Below are 14,494 nucleotides of genomic sequence, written 5' to 3'. Positions count from 1 at the left end.
ACTTACCGTCACTGACTTCAGTGTCATGCCGTGATATGTTCCCATGGTGTCGATTTTGAATCCCTCAGTTTCTGTTAAAAGAAATCAAAAGAACAGAAACGTACATTTGTTAAAATATACCTCACACAAAAGGCAAACATTTCGGCAAACCTCAATTAATTTTTTTTTCTTGGGAATGTCTATCTTTACTCAGGAAATAATTCCTTGTATCGTCACAACATTCCATCATTACAAACTTAGATGCTGCAACAGTTAAGGCTGGATTACAATACCCCACTTTTAAAACATGAACATATTATTTTTAAAAAAATACTAGGTATCACACACTTATTGACTATGTAAATTGCTACAGAAAAAGTCAATTTGATCTGATCACAACAAACTTGCACGACAGATGTAAAAAAATGTATTCAACAGATGGCAGGTGCTGCTGCTTTGTGTTCCGAGTCACGAAAGGAATGGACAGTGCATTTGGGTGCATTCTTAGCAGGGACAATGCAGCCAGTATGGCCTCTAGAGATTGCAACACGAGTTGGACTCCACTTTTGACTGCTTGTTTGCCAAAACTACAGCAGGTTGAGGCGACAACCAACTCACCCTCTTTCCCTTTGAATCGCTCCTGATCGTATCGGTTGTAGGCAGCAGGGACTGGCTGTTTATTTCTTATTGCTGGATCCTGTGGAATGTTGAAAACAATTATTTAAATATAAAGAATATTCATAAATACATAGGATAAGCTTAACTAAAATGTCTGATTTCAACTTTGTTCTGCATATTTCATATTCTGAAATTGTAAAGGCTTCTATACTCAGCCAATTAATGATTCAGAACACAGAGTTTCCATCTGAAACACTGAGTACTTTACAGATGGCACTATTATGCTGCATAATTGATGAAATCCCCTTACTGGCAGACAAAACATAGTTTTAGGGTTCCCACTCTTTTCAAAGCACAATTTTCCAGGACACTTTATCTGCCCAAAAAGGTGTCATATTTAAGCAAAAATCCATTTAAATAGAGCTTTTATTTGGATGTTTCTGCGTGTTTTTGATGGTAGCTTCTCACCTTCACATAAGCAGATCGCTACATGGCCCAGTGTGATTATAAATCCCTGCAAAGCTGTGAATTTAATAAATGCATAGTCTGTATGTGCTGCACACTTCAGAGTGTTCTGCTCTCATTTCACACACAGAGCGCGTGTGATGATCATGATGAAGTGTTTTCAGTATGAGCGGCCGGCTTCACACATTCATTTCGAAGCGTGCATCACTTGCAGATTATACATTTATTCATTAAATCGCAGACTTTTGCAGTTGATTTATCACACAGCAATTTTAATTTGATTGTGCATTCAAACATTCTAAATATGTCATATTCCATGAGATTCTGCATTTTATAGCAAAATGTCATTTAAATGACTAGATTGCGCGATTCCATCCGTGTTTTCAGCATACTACATGTGGTAACCATGGAATAAGCAGACTCCAATCCTTGAATTATTCAAAATTAACTCTCATCCTGAAGTTTGAAGCCCGAATCACCACAATACCAACTCGGGATGTGAATTTTCTTTTCTTTTCTTTTTTTTAATCAGTGGTCCAACCGTCATCATTGTCTAAAGTTTATAACTCAAATGTTTGTGTGGTTAACAACAGCAATGTAGGAATGAAAATTTAGTATTTTGTCCTATCAATGCTTAAACTATTTTGTGGGAGCAAGTTAGAGATGACAGCAGATGAGCAGAGAAAGTATGTGACAGGGATTCGTACATGACAGTTAACCGTTGACGTTGTTTCACAATGTGCAGCTGCTGGCAGTGACAAAACGATATGAATCGTTGTCATGTTTTTTAACATGTAACAAAAACCTTCTTAACAACACAGTCAAACAGTTCTATTATACTTAAATACTTTTCAGGACAAATAATTATTTTCCAGGACATATTGGTATTTTTCTAATTTTCCATGACTGGAAAACTGCATTGCAAGATTCCAGTTTTTCCAGGACGTGTGGGAACCCAGAGTTGCAAGATTCTTTTTCTTGTGTTTTCCCCTGCAACTCAACAGAGACCCGCTAGTTTCCTCTGATTGTTTATGGAACATAAATATAAGATTCCTGAAATCCTTCACTCACTTTGATGTGTGAAATCACGAGTAGGATCGTTTTTATTTCTTAAGCGACATCAATCAGTAAATGAGTCCATAAATGTAGTGATAGAGGAAAAAGTATTATTTCAGCCAGTGTATAAATGTTAAGTAACCTAGATGGTGACAAGTTCATGATTTTTTTTTCGTATATGGTCAATGCAGAGGAAATAAACCTCGAAAATTATTTGTTAACCATGACTTGACTTAACACGACTTCCATGCAAAACAGATGTAATATGTTTCCATGGGTCCAACTATCAAAGATTTTTTGGTGACACTTTATAATAGCTTTCATTTGAAAGTCATTACCAAACTATACATAACACATCATTAGTTGTTTATATGCATTTGTATACAAATTAATTTGTCATTTTGAACTACCTGAATCAACATTAAATGATCTAATACGCATTATAATTATTACAAATGGTTACTGATCTTTTTTAAACCACCAATGACAGGGTGCAGACAGTGGACTTCGCCTGTTTACACACTTCCATCTGAACTCATCCATTCTTACACATGGGAAAAGAGGATGTTTCAAAGAGTCCAGAATTTTGAAGAGGAAATGGAAACCACACACAGTATTTAACGTCTCTTTACATTGAAGTGTTGAGTACTCACCATCTGAGTCTGGTTCGGAGTCCGTCTCTGTTCAGGTACTCGCCCTTCCTCCCGGGCCTTCACTGATTGCAGGATGGCAAATATATTTTTGGAGAAGTTCTACAACATCAAAAGATCATTTGTTAATTAGCTGAAGCACAACTCATCAAAATAGAATGAGGTCAACATTCTCCAATGTAAATTGTTTTGTCTTCCTTTATTGTGCACAATTACTTATGCACTTAAATGGAAGACAAAATTGGCTGTTGACATTGCACCCAACAAATCAAATGACAAAGCAAAACTCCTTGAAATACGATCAGTCCAGGAATGCATTTCTAAAAATCAGATTTTAATCTGATTTCAAACCACCTGCATGTGGATTGGTTTTAATTTAATTAGTTTAATACTTGGTTTAATTTAATTTAAATTAATTGTATGCCATATGGTTTGTAAATGTGTTTTTTGAGCTGCTCAGACCACAAAACATTAACAGATTTATTTCATATACGGAAAAATCCTTTGAAAATACTTTTCACATCAGTTACTTTTGTGTCATACCAATACTTTTAATTTTTTATTGAATGTGAACAATACTTTAAAATTTGCAATAACATTTTGCACTTAATGAAAAACAACAAAAAAAAAAAACAGCAACAACAACAAACACAGTATGGTACATTTATAGTGATACCGCACATCAAAAAGGCATCATATAGTACATCTAAGCCCCAATTCCCGGACCTGTTATGATGAAATGTTACAATCATTGTAGTACTTTATTAATGTAAATGATACTTTTCCATTGTCTGCCAGATGATGACAAAGTGCTTGGAGTGACGTACACAGAGTAACAGTATGAATATAACCAGCCGAGAATGGACTTAAATCAAAACGCAAGTTCTGACTCCAGTTTATCATAAAAAAAAAAAAAAAACACAGCAGCAGAATAGGCACTGCAACACTGCCACCTGCAGGATGAAAGCGCAGCATAAACGCTAAAAGTGTCAACTAGGGGTGAAATGGTATGAGATTTTCATGGTACAATAACCCTCACAAACAAAACTAAACACGGTATTACAGTATCACGGTATTAAGGTACATTACTAATATTGTTAGCAGTTTAAATTTGTAGCTGCAAAAAAAACAAAAAAAAAAAAACACGTTGCATACTGCAATTTAATTGCATGCCATACTGTCAACCATTATTTTGAATAGCTATTTTAAGATTTATGAAATTGAATTTAGCAAAAACAACATTTTAATGATTACTGCCCAGGTTACCAGTTCAGATATGCATTTGATTCAGTACTTGGTTGTTTTTGTAATTTAGTTTAATTATCAATACAGACTAAATAAATTAAATAAAAATGATTATTCATTTGCAGTTTATTTATTGGTGTTTTTTTCCAGAACTGTCCATTTCCTGTATACCTAAAGCACTTAGTTAATCTTACAGTTGAAATCAGAAGTTTACAAACACTTGGGTTGAATTCATTAAAACTCATTTTTTAACCACTCCACGGATTTCATATTAGCAAAATATAGTTTTGGCGTTTAGGACATCTACTTTGTGCATGACACAAGTAATTTTTCCAACCATTTTTTACAGACAGATTGTTTCACTTTTAACTATCACAATTCCAGTGGGTCAGAAGTTAACTCTGCCTTTAAGCAGCTTGGAAAATTCCAGAAAATGTCGTCAAGTCTTAAAGCAATTAGCTGATTTATTGGTCGGTCGATATTAGCCTTTCACCGATATATCGGTATCGGCGTATATGTTTTCCAATATGAGCAGATATGAAAATATTTCAGAACATATAATGCAGAAAACAATGCTTGGGGTGATTTAGAATTGGCGTCATAACAGTTTGTCCAGCAGAGCACGCTCCGACTCCACTGTTTACAGAGCTGAGCTGCCGGTGGTTCTGCAGACAGGGCGGAGTTAAGCGGTGCGGAGTTAAGCGGTGCGGAGTTAAGCGGTGCGGAGTTAAGCGGTGTCTTCTTGGTAAGTTGCTAACTAGTTTGTGAAATACATACTGGAAAGTTAATAAGCAATGACTCCATTTTGCCATTTCAATATAACTAATATAACGTTAACCCTGTCCCTGACAACCATGTCACTCATGTTTATTATATCTGTTTGCCATGTTAGCCAGCTATAGTTTGTCAGTGCAGTCAGTAACGTAGCAGATTGAAAGGTAAACATCTGAGCATCTTTTTGCAGCTCAGCAGACAACTGTGTGGTGGTGGATTGTATCTGTTGAGTGTTGATTTCACACTACGTTGTTACCTTTTTGGTGAGACGCAATGCTGGAAAGTAAGTAAATAACGCTGTTTATTTCTTGATTCGGCAGCAGCGAACCATGAGTTATTGTTTGTGACTTTTGTTATACATTAACAGCTAAATATTGCTGATGACATTTTGATAAGCAAGAAAACTGTACTTTAGTACAATTTAGAGGTACTTGTACTTTAGAGTATTACCATGACATTTTCTATTACTTTATACTTCCACTCCACTACATTTCAGAGGGAAATATTTGAATTTTTCCAATGTTGACAATGAATAATGTCAAATATTCTTTGATAAAAATATTTAAGAAAGTAGCCTTCTGAGTACCTTTGCATAGTCATATCGGTGCAAAATCTGTGAAAAATCCACATAGAAAAGGTCTGTTTTCTTTCCAGCTCAAAAATTAACTACATCGGCCACCATATCAGTAATCTGTGAATTTTCCCCCTCTAAAATCGGTATCGTTCGGGCTCTAGTATAAATAACCTATAAAATAACATATTTTAATAAACAAGCCTTAGCAAATGTTTGTTTTTGCCTAATTATCTACCTTTACCCTTTTGCATTTACAATTCTGATTTCAAAGCAGAAAGCCTCAAAACTGTTTTTTTTTTTTCTTCTCACCTTGCCACTGCTCTGTAAAATTGTCGTCCTTGTTCGCCAGACTCTCTCTCTGCTCACAATGTCTCTGGTCACATCCACTTCTGCATCCACAAAGCTTCTCTGTTTTAGGGTAATGTCATCATCCAGGTCAGTCTTGATGGTAGAACGCTTCTTAGCCATGATCTTGGCTTTGATAGCAGCGATTTTCTCCACAGACATGGCCTCTGACAGCGATCTGAGATCAGGATAAGCATGATTAGTTACGCAGAAGACCTACGTGAGTCTGTTAAACTTTCAAAAGAGACTCACAGTTTAAGCTAAGCACATAACATTCTACACTAAAAACACAGATGTACAATATCAGCCATCGTATCAGTAATCATTGTAGTTCTGCAACAAAATAATAGATAATTAATGAAAATCAACGACAACAAATTGCATTATCGATTGGTTGGATTTGTGTGGTGAGCATGGAGTAGCTCCGTCAGAGACATCACTTTTCAGCCTAGTGAAGAATGTGTTTGCATGATGAAACTCATTAGAAAAATAACGGCGACAAATTGTGGAAAAGTTGAAAAACATGACGCAAGTTGTCCACCACACGAAAGCACTTTATAAACGTTTCAAAGGTCATAAATATCATACTGTTTGATGCGGAACAGTTGCTGTGTCAGGTGCGTTGACAGTGTTTGTGTTTAATGCACTTAAGAGTTGTTTCTCTACAGCGCATAACTTAGTTGAAGTCAGAAGTTTACATACACTTAAATTGAAGTCATTAAAACTAATTTTTTAACTACTCCACAAATTTCATATTAGCAAACTATAGCTTTGGCAAGTCGTTTAGGACATCTACTTTGTGCATGACTTGCGTAATTTTTCCAACAATTGTTTACAGACAGATTGTTTCACTTTTAATTGATTATATCACAATTCCAGTGGGTCAGAAGTTTATGTACACCAAGTTAACTGTGCCTTTAAGCAGCTTGGAAAATGTTAGAAAATTATGTCAAGCCTTTAGACAGTTAGCCAATTAGCTTCTGATAGGAGGTGTACTGAATTGGAAATATACCTGTAGATTTATTTTAAGGCCTACCTTCAAATTCAGTGCCTCATTGCTTGACATCATTGGAAAAAAGAAATCAGCCAAAAACTCAGAAAAAAAAAAAATTGTGGACCTCCACAAATCTGGTTCATCCTTGGGAGCAATTTCCAAATGCCTGAAGGTACCACGTTCATCTGTACAAACAATAGTACACAAGTATAAACACCATGGGACCACGCAGCCATCATACCGCTCAGGAAGGAGACGCATCATGCCTCCCAGAGATGAACATAGTTTGGGGCGACAAGTGCAAATCAATCCCAGAACACCAAAAGGACCTTGTGAAGATGCTGGAGGAAACAGGTAGAAAAGTATCTATATCTACAGTAAAACAAGCCCTTGATCGACATAACCTGAAAGGCTGCTCAGCAAGGAAGAAACCAAACCACTGCTCCAAAACAACCATAAAGCCAGACTACAGTTTGAAAGTGCACATGGGGACAAAGATCTTTCTTTGAGAAATGTCCTCTGGTCTGATGAAACAAATTGAACTGTTTGGCCATAATGACCATCATTATGTTTGGAGGAAAAAGGGTAAGGCTTGCAAGCCGAAGAACACCATCCCAACCGTGAAGCATGGGGGTGGCAGCATCATGTTGTGGGGGTGCTTTGCTGCAGGAAGGACTGGTGCACTAAACAAAATATATGGCATCATGAGGAAGGAAACTTATGTGGATATATTGAAGAAACATCTCAAGACATCAGCCAGGAAGTTAAAGCTCGGTCGCAAATGGGTAAATGGACAATGACCCCAAGCATACCTCCTGGTTTAAGGACAACAAAGTCAAGGTATTGTTGTGGCCATCACAAAACCCTGACCTCAGTCTGATAGAAAATTTGTGGGTAGAACTGAAAAAGCATGTGTGAGCAAGGAGGCCTACAAACCTGACTCAGTTACACCAGTTCTGTCTGGAGGAATGGGCCAAAATTCCGGCAACTTATTGTGAGAAGCTTGTGGAAGGCTAGCCAAAATGTTTGAACCAAGTTAAACAATTTAAAGGCAATGCTACCAAATACTATCAAAGTGTATGTAAACCTCTGACTCACTGGGAATGTGATGAAAGAAATAGAAGCTGAAATAAATAATTCTCTCTACTATTATTCTGACATTTCACATTTAAAATAGTGATCCTAACTGACCTAAGATGGAATGTTTTCTATGATTAAATGTCAGGAATTGTGAAATTTAAATGAATTTGGCTAAGGTGTATGTAAACTTCTGACTTCAACTGTAAGCAACTGTTCATTTGACTGCTATTTTCTATGTTTTATAATGTAAACGTTATGAATTCAAAATCAAGCATGTATTTCCATTCCGCAAAACTGTTTGTCTCAACCACGAGCGAGTCTCTGTTAAACTTCACAGAGCAAGCAAGCACGCACATCCACCTCAATCAAACCGATCATAATGGAGAAAGGCAGCACAATCATTTTGATAAAACTGTGCTTTGAGGTTTATCAACCGTGCAACATCACACCACGATTTCAGTTTCAATGTAATCAATTGTGCAGCTCATGGTTGTCACATTGATGTCTCAGAAGTCAGTGTTTTAGATGCTTTCTCCTCATAATGTAAGCACATGTAATACAATGAGCACTGGGATGACTTTTTCAGCACAAGAGTGAATCTATTGCACTGCATTTAAAGATAAATGTACTATATTAAACTGTATATAATGCTGAATATAATGTATAATAATGCTAAGCGTCCTCTTATTTGACAGTCCTGATAATTCTGTCTGAATTCCAGTCTGAATTCACCAGTAATTTATACTATGGCAAATATTCGTTTTAATGGATAAGCATACACTCCCATTAAAAATTTATTTTTTTGAAAAGAATAGTTTAGAAACATGTAATCAGTGACAAAACCATTTTAAAATAATTTAAAATAGTTAAAATGCTTGTAATCAGCATATGTATCTAACATAATTATGTATTTTTCAGCTGGGCAGAATGATTAATATTTCTATTCTGGTGTCGCCATTGCCCTCTGCTGGGCAGAATTGTAGTCCCAATCCACGGATGATTTTACATTTCAATGAACAGTACTTTTTGTTAAGTTTAACAAGGTAAGGAGAGGAACTGTTTTGCAAGTCCTAAAAGTAACAATACTTAATTTTTCATGATTTAATCTTTGTTTAAGGGTAGTTTTTTTTATCTGATTAATTGAAGAAATAATTGAAGATTAATCAATTATCAAAATAATCATTAGTTGCAGCCCTAAATTCATTGTTAAAGAAATTACTAATTTTACATTTATTTTAAAACCAACCACCAATGTAGGCAAAAAAAAAAAAAAAAAAAAAACATTTGGCCAATATAAAAATACCTTTCGACTGTTGCACAGGTGTTAATAAAGGTTGATCAGTCTAGTCATACCTGATCTGATCTGTCTGCACAATGCTTTCCTTATGACCCTCCAGACGAGCGGCCAAACGCTCCTTATCCAGACGCACTCGCTCCTCATCCTGAGGAGAAATATATATATACAGTATATAAATCATAAAAATGCCATAAGGGAAACCAAATCAATCAGCACAATGTGTACACCACTTCTAAGCAATACAGAGATGAGAGTAGATTACAGATACAAAGCCAAGTAATATTGTTGTGCTGATAAAGATAAGTGTTTTTTTTTTACCTCAACCCGTGGCTTTTTTGCCTCTGATGAAACTTCATCTGCAGCCCTTTTAACTGTTCAAATAATTGCAATGATATCAACTTATAAAATATCACATTTACCACCAGCAAACACTTCAAATGTCAGAAAACATGGATAAAATGCACAAATTCTAGGGGCCAAATCTTTACATACTATTTTTGACATACAATAAATAATAATAAAAAATGAACACATACCTTGCGTCGCCCTTTGCAGACCGATCTCAATGGGTGCGCTTCTGTCGATACTCGTTGATGATGCTGTAAAAAGTGAACCGCCATTAATTGCCTCTACAACCGGGTAAACAAGTATGTTACTTTAGTAATGATCTTCAAAGATGCTTAAAACATCTGTGATTTGTCTTCACACTTACAGCTTTCTCCATTGAGATACGAGAGCAAGTCTTTTCTGTCTGGTCGTCTTACGACAGGGATGTTCTCGGTCTGCAATCACAAAAACAGACTTTTCCAATCACCTGTGCACAAACTATGTGATCAAACCACATTTTGATTGATGCTTTGAAAAATAAAGAGGACTTTTATTTTTCAAACACCCGGTCATACACAGATTAAACGGTTTAGAACATTTGTGTCGACAGCCTCAAGCCGTTGCGTCGCATCAATGGACGCGCCCAGTGTAGACAGGGTGTTATGCCACAAATATAGGCATCACAATAATTATATTACAATTAAGGCAGTAAAACAAATAATGCCATGATGTACTGTATACTGTACTTCAATTTAAATAATATATCATTACTTTTCGGCTACTGGCAGTTGGGGAAAGGGAGTTATTATATATATATATATATATATATATATATATATATATATATATATATATATATATATATATATATCTCTTATTAGTCTAAATTTTTTCTTTGTATTTCCATTGTAATTTGCAAAACATTTATGCAAGAATGATTTTGACGCTGACTTGGGTGACAGTTTTAACAGCAGTTTAGAGTCTGGAGGTGATTCAGAAGTTGACAGTTTGGTTTGGTCATACTGAACTGCTTTGCATTAGTGCTCTCTTTGTACCGCTCTCCATAAATTTGATTATTTCTTTCCCCTTTAAATTTTGGGGTGAAATGCAACTGATATTTCTCGTCAGTTCTCATGAGATTATGAAGCTTTTGCTCGTTATAGAGATGTTCTATTCACCTTATTTTTCAGAGTGACTAAGGCGCAGCCATTATCAACCGTGTTCAATCATACAAAAATACTAACTTGTGCTGCTTTATATTGCAGGATGGCAATACATGTGATCGTTTTAAAATCATTCATTATTATTTCGTAATTGCATTGGTTCGGAGCATTATTAGCTTTACAGTTTATCACATTTTGCCATCGTTTCATAACACACTGATGCACAGACAGACAAGTGCTAGAGATCAGGTGCTGAACCGGACAGTCCTCATCTCCATCTGTAACGGCTACCAAGAGGTAGAAAGACAGCAGAAAGCAGCTGCTTGCCTCAGCATGTACTTTTATTAGCATTTATTTTTACTTTCATTGCACCGAAACTACATCTTGTTTCATTTAGGCAAATAATAAACACACTCTCTCCTTTCTAGTCCTTTCGGTGCATAGAAAACAGACAAGCAGTTCTCGCTTTTAGTGTGGCTTTTGAAATATCGACTTAGAAAATAAAGGAATCATCTGAGGTTATATATGCAGATCCGATATGAATAGAGGTTTACATGTAGACATGAAAATACTGCATCGTCACACTGTTGTAACCACCGTCTGTAACCATAACAATAGCTCCAGTACACAAACAGGCATAAGAGTTTCCACATTTTGGCTTACAAAATCTTATGAATAACTCTTTTATATTATACATTTATACATTGTGTATTATTTTTGCCAACTCTAAATAAAGCATTTCACGGTTTTTAACAGTGTATTCAAAATTCTTGTGGTTAAATTAACCGTGACACTTTTAATAGTGAAACCATATAATCGCGGCATCCCTAGTAAGAAGCAGATTTTCTTATCGTCTTTATGATTCAACCCACGGCAACAAGTTATTGTTCTACCTTCTCTGTAATTATAAATGCTGACTTCAGAAAATTATCCTACATTAGTATATTATTCTGCTGTACATCCCGTGGTTGTGTGATAGTTTATAAGCCATTTACAATGTGGCTAATGACAACAGAACTTTGTCACACATGCTGGTAATGCAACTGCTCACTCACTTCCGCATTGCAAAATAAGGTGGTCAGCAATGTCTACTTTACTTACCGCAGCTCTGCGGACATAGGACGGGTGAGGAAGATGTACGTTGTTGAGCAGAAATAGAATTGAGTCAAGAGTGTAGTACTCTTTAGGTTGTCCCTCCTTCCCAGTTCTGCAATTAAACAGAACATACAAGGATATTAAAATCCAATTTTGGACAAGCATTAACAAATGAGTGAACTAGTTCTCGATCACTACACTGCAAAAACAATTCTAGTAAGATTCTCAATTTTTATTTTGCAAGTTGTTGCACACAGTTTTTCCAAGTAAATCTAAATGGTATAAATTAAGGAAAATCTAGGCTACTAAATTTCAAGACAATATTGTTTAAAGTGAGAGTAAATTTAACTTTAAATTTAAATACAGTAACTTTTACTTACAAATATGATTTTCATGGTCTCTAAAAAAAAACTTTTAAATGTACATTTTTAGAACATGCCACATTTTAAAATTTCATTACAAACTAGTAATGTTTAGTTTGTAAACGAATCAGTCTTTTTGACGTCTTTCCCTTTCGAAGCCAATGGGCTGGAGTTTGGGCTTTTCATGCCTGTAAAGACTGATTATAGCATGAGCCAATAGCATTTGAGAGCGGGCTGTGAAGGAGCATATCATTGGTTGGACACACTGAACGAATACACCTCTTCACTGAACTAGTCGGTCATTTCATTCGTAAATGAACTGAATGTACTGGTAAACTCGTTCGCGAACTAATTGAATGAATCAGTCACCATGAACGATGATCAGCTGACCGGCTGAATGAGAGGAGGTGGTGCGTGTTGTTCGTCAGTCTCGTTCAACAAGAAAAGGGTCGGATGAATTATGAATAAAAGTGAGTGATGACCACACATGAACATTACTGCAACTCTATTTTTTAGACTAGTAATGTTGTCTTTTTTTTTTTTCTTTTTTTTTATAGCTTGATAAAAAGTCCAGCTCAGTTGTTCAGAATAGGATAGATATGCCTTGTTGTCATTTGTGGGGAAACGGTTATGATGCTTAAACACTCTGCAGTACTGAAGTCTCTTAGAAGAATAGTAGACACGCAACATTTTTAACAAAGTAGAATTAGACTTCTGGTCATGATTGACTGCTTTTGGTTCAATGCAATAACTTAGGAGCCGTTTACAGGACAATGTTTTCAACTAAAAACGGAAAACTTTTTATGCGTTTTGGCTGTTCGTTTAGAATGTATTCTATATTTTCAAGTTCACGCTTTACCTTATTCAGTGAAGAATAATCATTTCTGCTATATTTACTTCATGACAAAATCTCTTTATTTGCGTATTAAAGTATTAGAACAGTAACACGGACCATAAACTGCTATGAAATGGGTAACAAATCATATTTGCCACAAAATGTTGTTTAAGTGGGTAGCTCACTGGGCTTTGACACACACACAGCTGATACAGGCACTATTATCATTGATAAATCCACTATTTCTATACAGTATTATATATATATATATATATACACACACACATACACACACACACACACAAGCGGCCAAAAGTTTGTAATAATATACAGATTTTGTTCTTATGGAAAGAAATTGGTACTTTTATTCACCAAAGTGGCATTCAACTGATCACAATGTATAGTCTGGACATTAATAACATGAAAAATTACTATTACAATTTGAAAATATTACTATTACAGTTGAATGCCACTTTGGTGAATTAAAGTACCAATTTCCTTCCGATACAGAAAAATCTGTACATTATTCCAAACTTTTTCAGTGTGTGTGTGTGTGTGTGTATGTATGTATAATATATATATATATATATATATATATATATATAAAAATCACACACACACACACACACACACACACACACACACACACACACACATACAAACAACCACACAAACAAACAAACAAACAAACAAACAAACACACACACACACACACACACACACACACACACACACACACACACACACACACACACACACACACACACACACTAAACTCTGTAGGCGTAAATAAGTCTCATTTCAATAATTTAAACACAACACAAGTCTCTCAGGAGTAGCGCATTAGCAGCTAAAGCAGCTCACATCAAAACAACACGATAAACTGGCAACAAAGTCCGCGCACATACCCCCAAATGACATAGTTCGTCTTGACATTTTTTGGCCAGGAGAATTCTCCGAAAATAACTTCATCCCCTTTCGCGACGATCTCTTTTTTCTGGATGTTGTACTGGCGAAGAACACTCAACACGTCCGCCATGATCGCGCGTTCACAGGACGAGGATTTTTTTTAAGACCACGCAACTTCTCGCCACAGGGCTGCTTCGCACGGTGCCTGTCTAAAATGGTTGTCTTTAAATGCGTTTCTGTTGTTTTTTTAGCTTTAATATGTATACACATAAATTAAGATTATCCCTTAAATGTATTATTCAGGTTTAAATCGGAATTTTCTATTTCTAAAATGTATTTATGTATGGGACGCATTAGTCAGGCATATTTAGAGCTTCTAAATCCAAGAGCTACAGGTACCACTGTCAAATATGTGATGGACATAATATTGTCCATTTCTCATTGAATTAATTTGTTTTCTGTTACAAGGGAAATATTATATTCAGAAGACAATATGGAGTGTTTCAACCCCCCAATTTAATCTATTTCTAGACATCTCTTTATTAATATTTTTGAGTCTATGAAATTTATTTATCTATCTATCTATTTAATTTATCTGTCTGTCTGTCCGTCCGTCTGTCCATCTGTCAATCTATCTATCATCTGTCTGTCTGTCTGCCTGTCCGTCCATCCGTCCGTCCATCTATCTGTCTGTCTGTCTATCATCTATCTGTCAGTCTATCCGTC

General features: G+C 35.7%; 1 protein-coding gene across 1 annotated transcript in view; it reads right to left on the bottom strand.

Moving 5' to 3' along the window:
- LOC127441629 (parafibromin) overlaps nt 1–13,905 on the bottom strand; it is a 67,783-nt gene extending 53,878 nt beyond the window's left edge. Inside the window, exons 1-10 of the mRNA XM_051699247.1 lie at nt 13,768–13,905; nt 11,669–11,774; nt 9,790–9,859; nt 9,614–9,676; nt 9,396–9,448; nt 9,134–9,222; nt 5,671–5,884; nt 2,772–2,870; nt 598–676; nt 7–71 (exon numbers count right to left, since the gene is read on the bottom strand). Of these exons, the coding sequence (XP_051555207.1) occupies nt 7–71; nt 598–676; nt 2,772–2,870; nt 5,671–5,884; nt 9,134–9,222; nt 9,396–9,448; nt 9,614–9,676; nt 9,790–9,859; nt 11,669–11,774; nt 13,768–13,898 (969 nt within the window). The 5' untranslated portion in view covers nt 13,899–13,905. The remainder of the gene's footprint in view (nt 1–6; nt 72–597; nt 677–2,771; nt 2,871–5,670; nt 5,885–9,133; nt 9,223–9,395; nt 9,449–9,613; nt 9,677–9,789; nt 9,860–11,668; nt 11,775–13,767) is intronic.
- Nucleotides 13,906–14,494: the final 589 nt, after the last annotated feature.

Source organism: Myxocyprinus asiaticus, chromosome 5 (genome assembly GCF_019703515.2).
Source record: "Myxocyprinus asiaticus isolate MX2 ecotype Aquarium Trade chromosome 5, UBuf_Myxa_2, whole genome shotgun sequence".
NCBI classification, from domain to species: domain Eukaryota; kingdom Metazoa; phylum Chordata; class Actinopteri; order Cypriniformes; family Catostomidae; genus Myxocyprinus; species Myxocyprinus asiaticus.
Note: the sequence above shows the minus strand (reverse complement) of the source record. Positions and strands in the feature narration are given on the sequence as shown.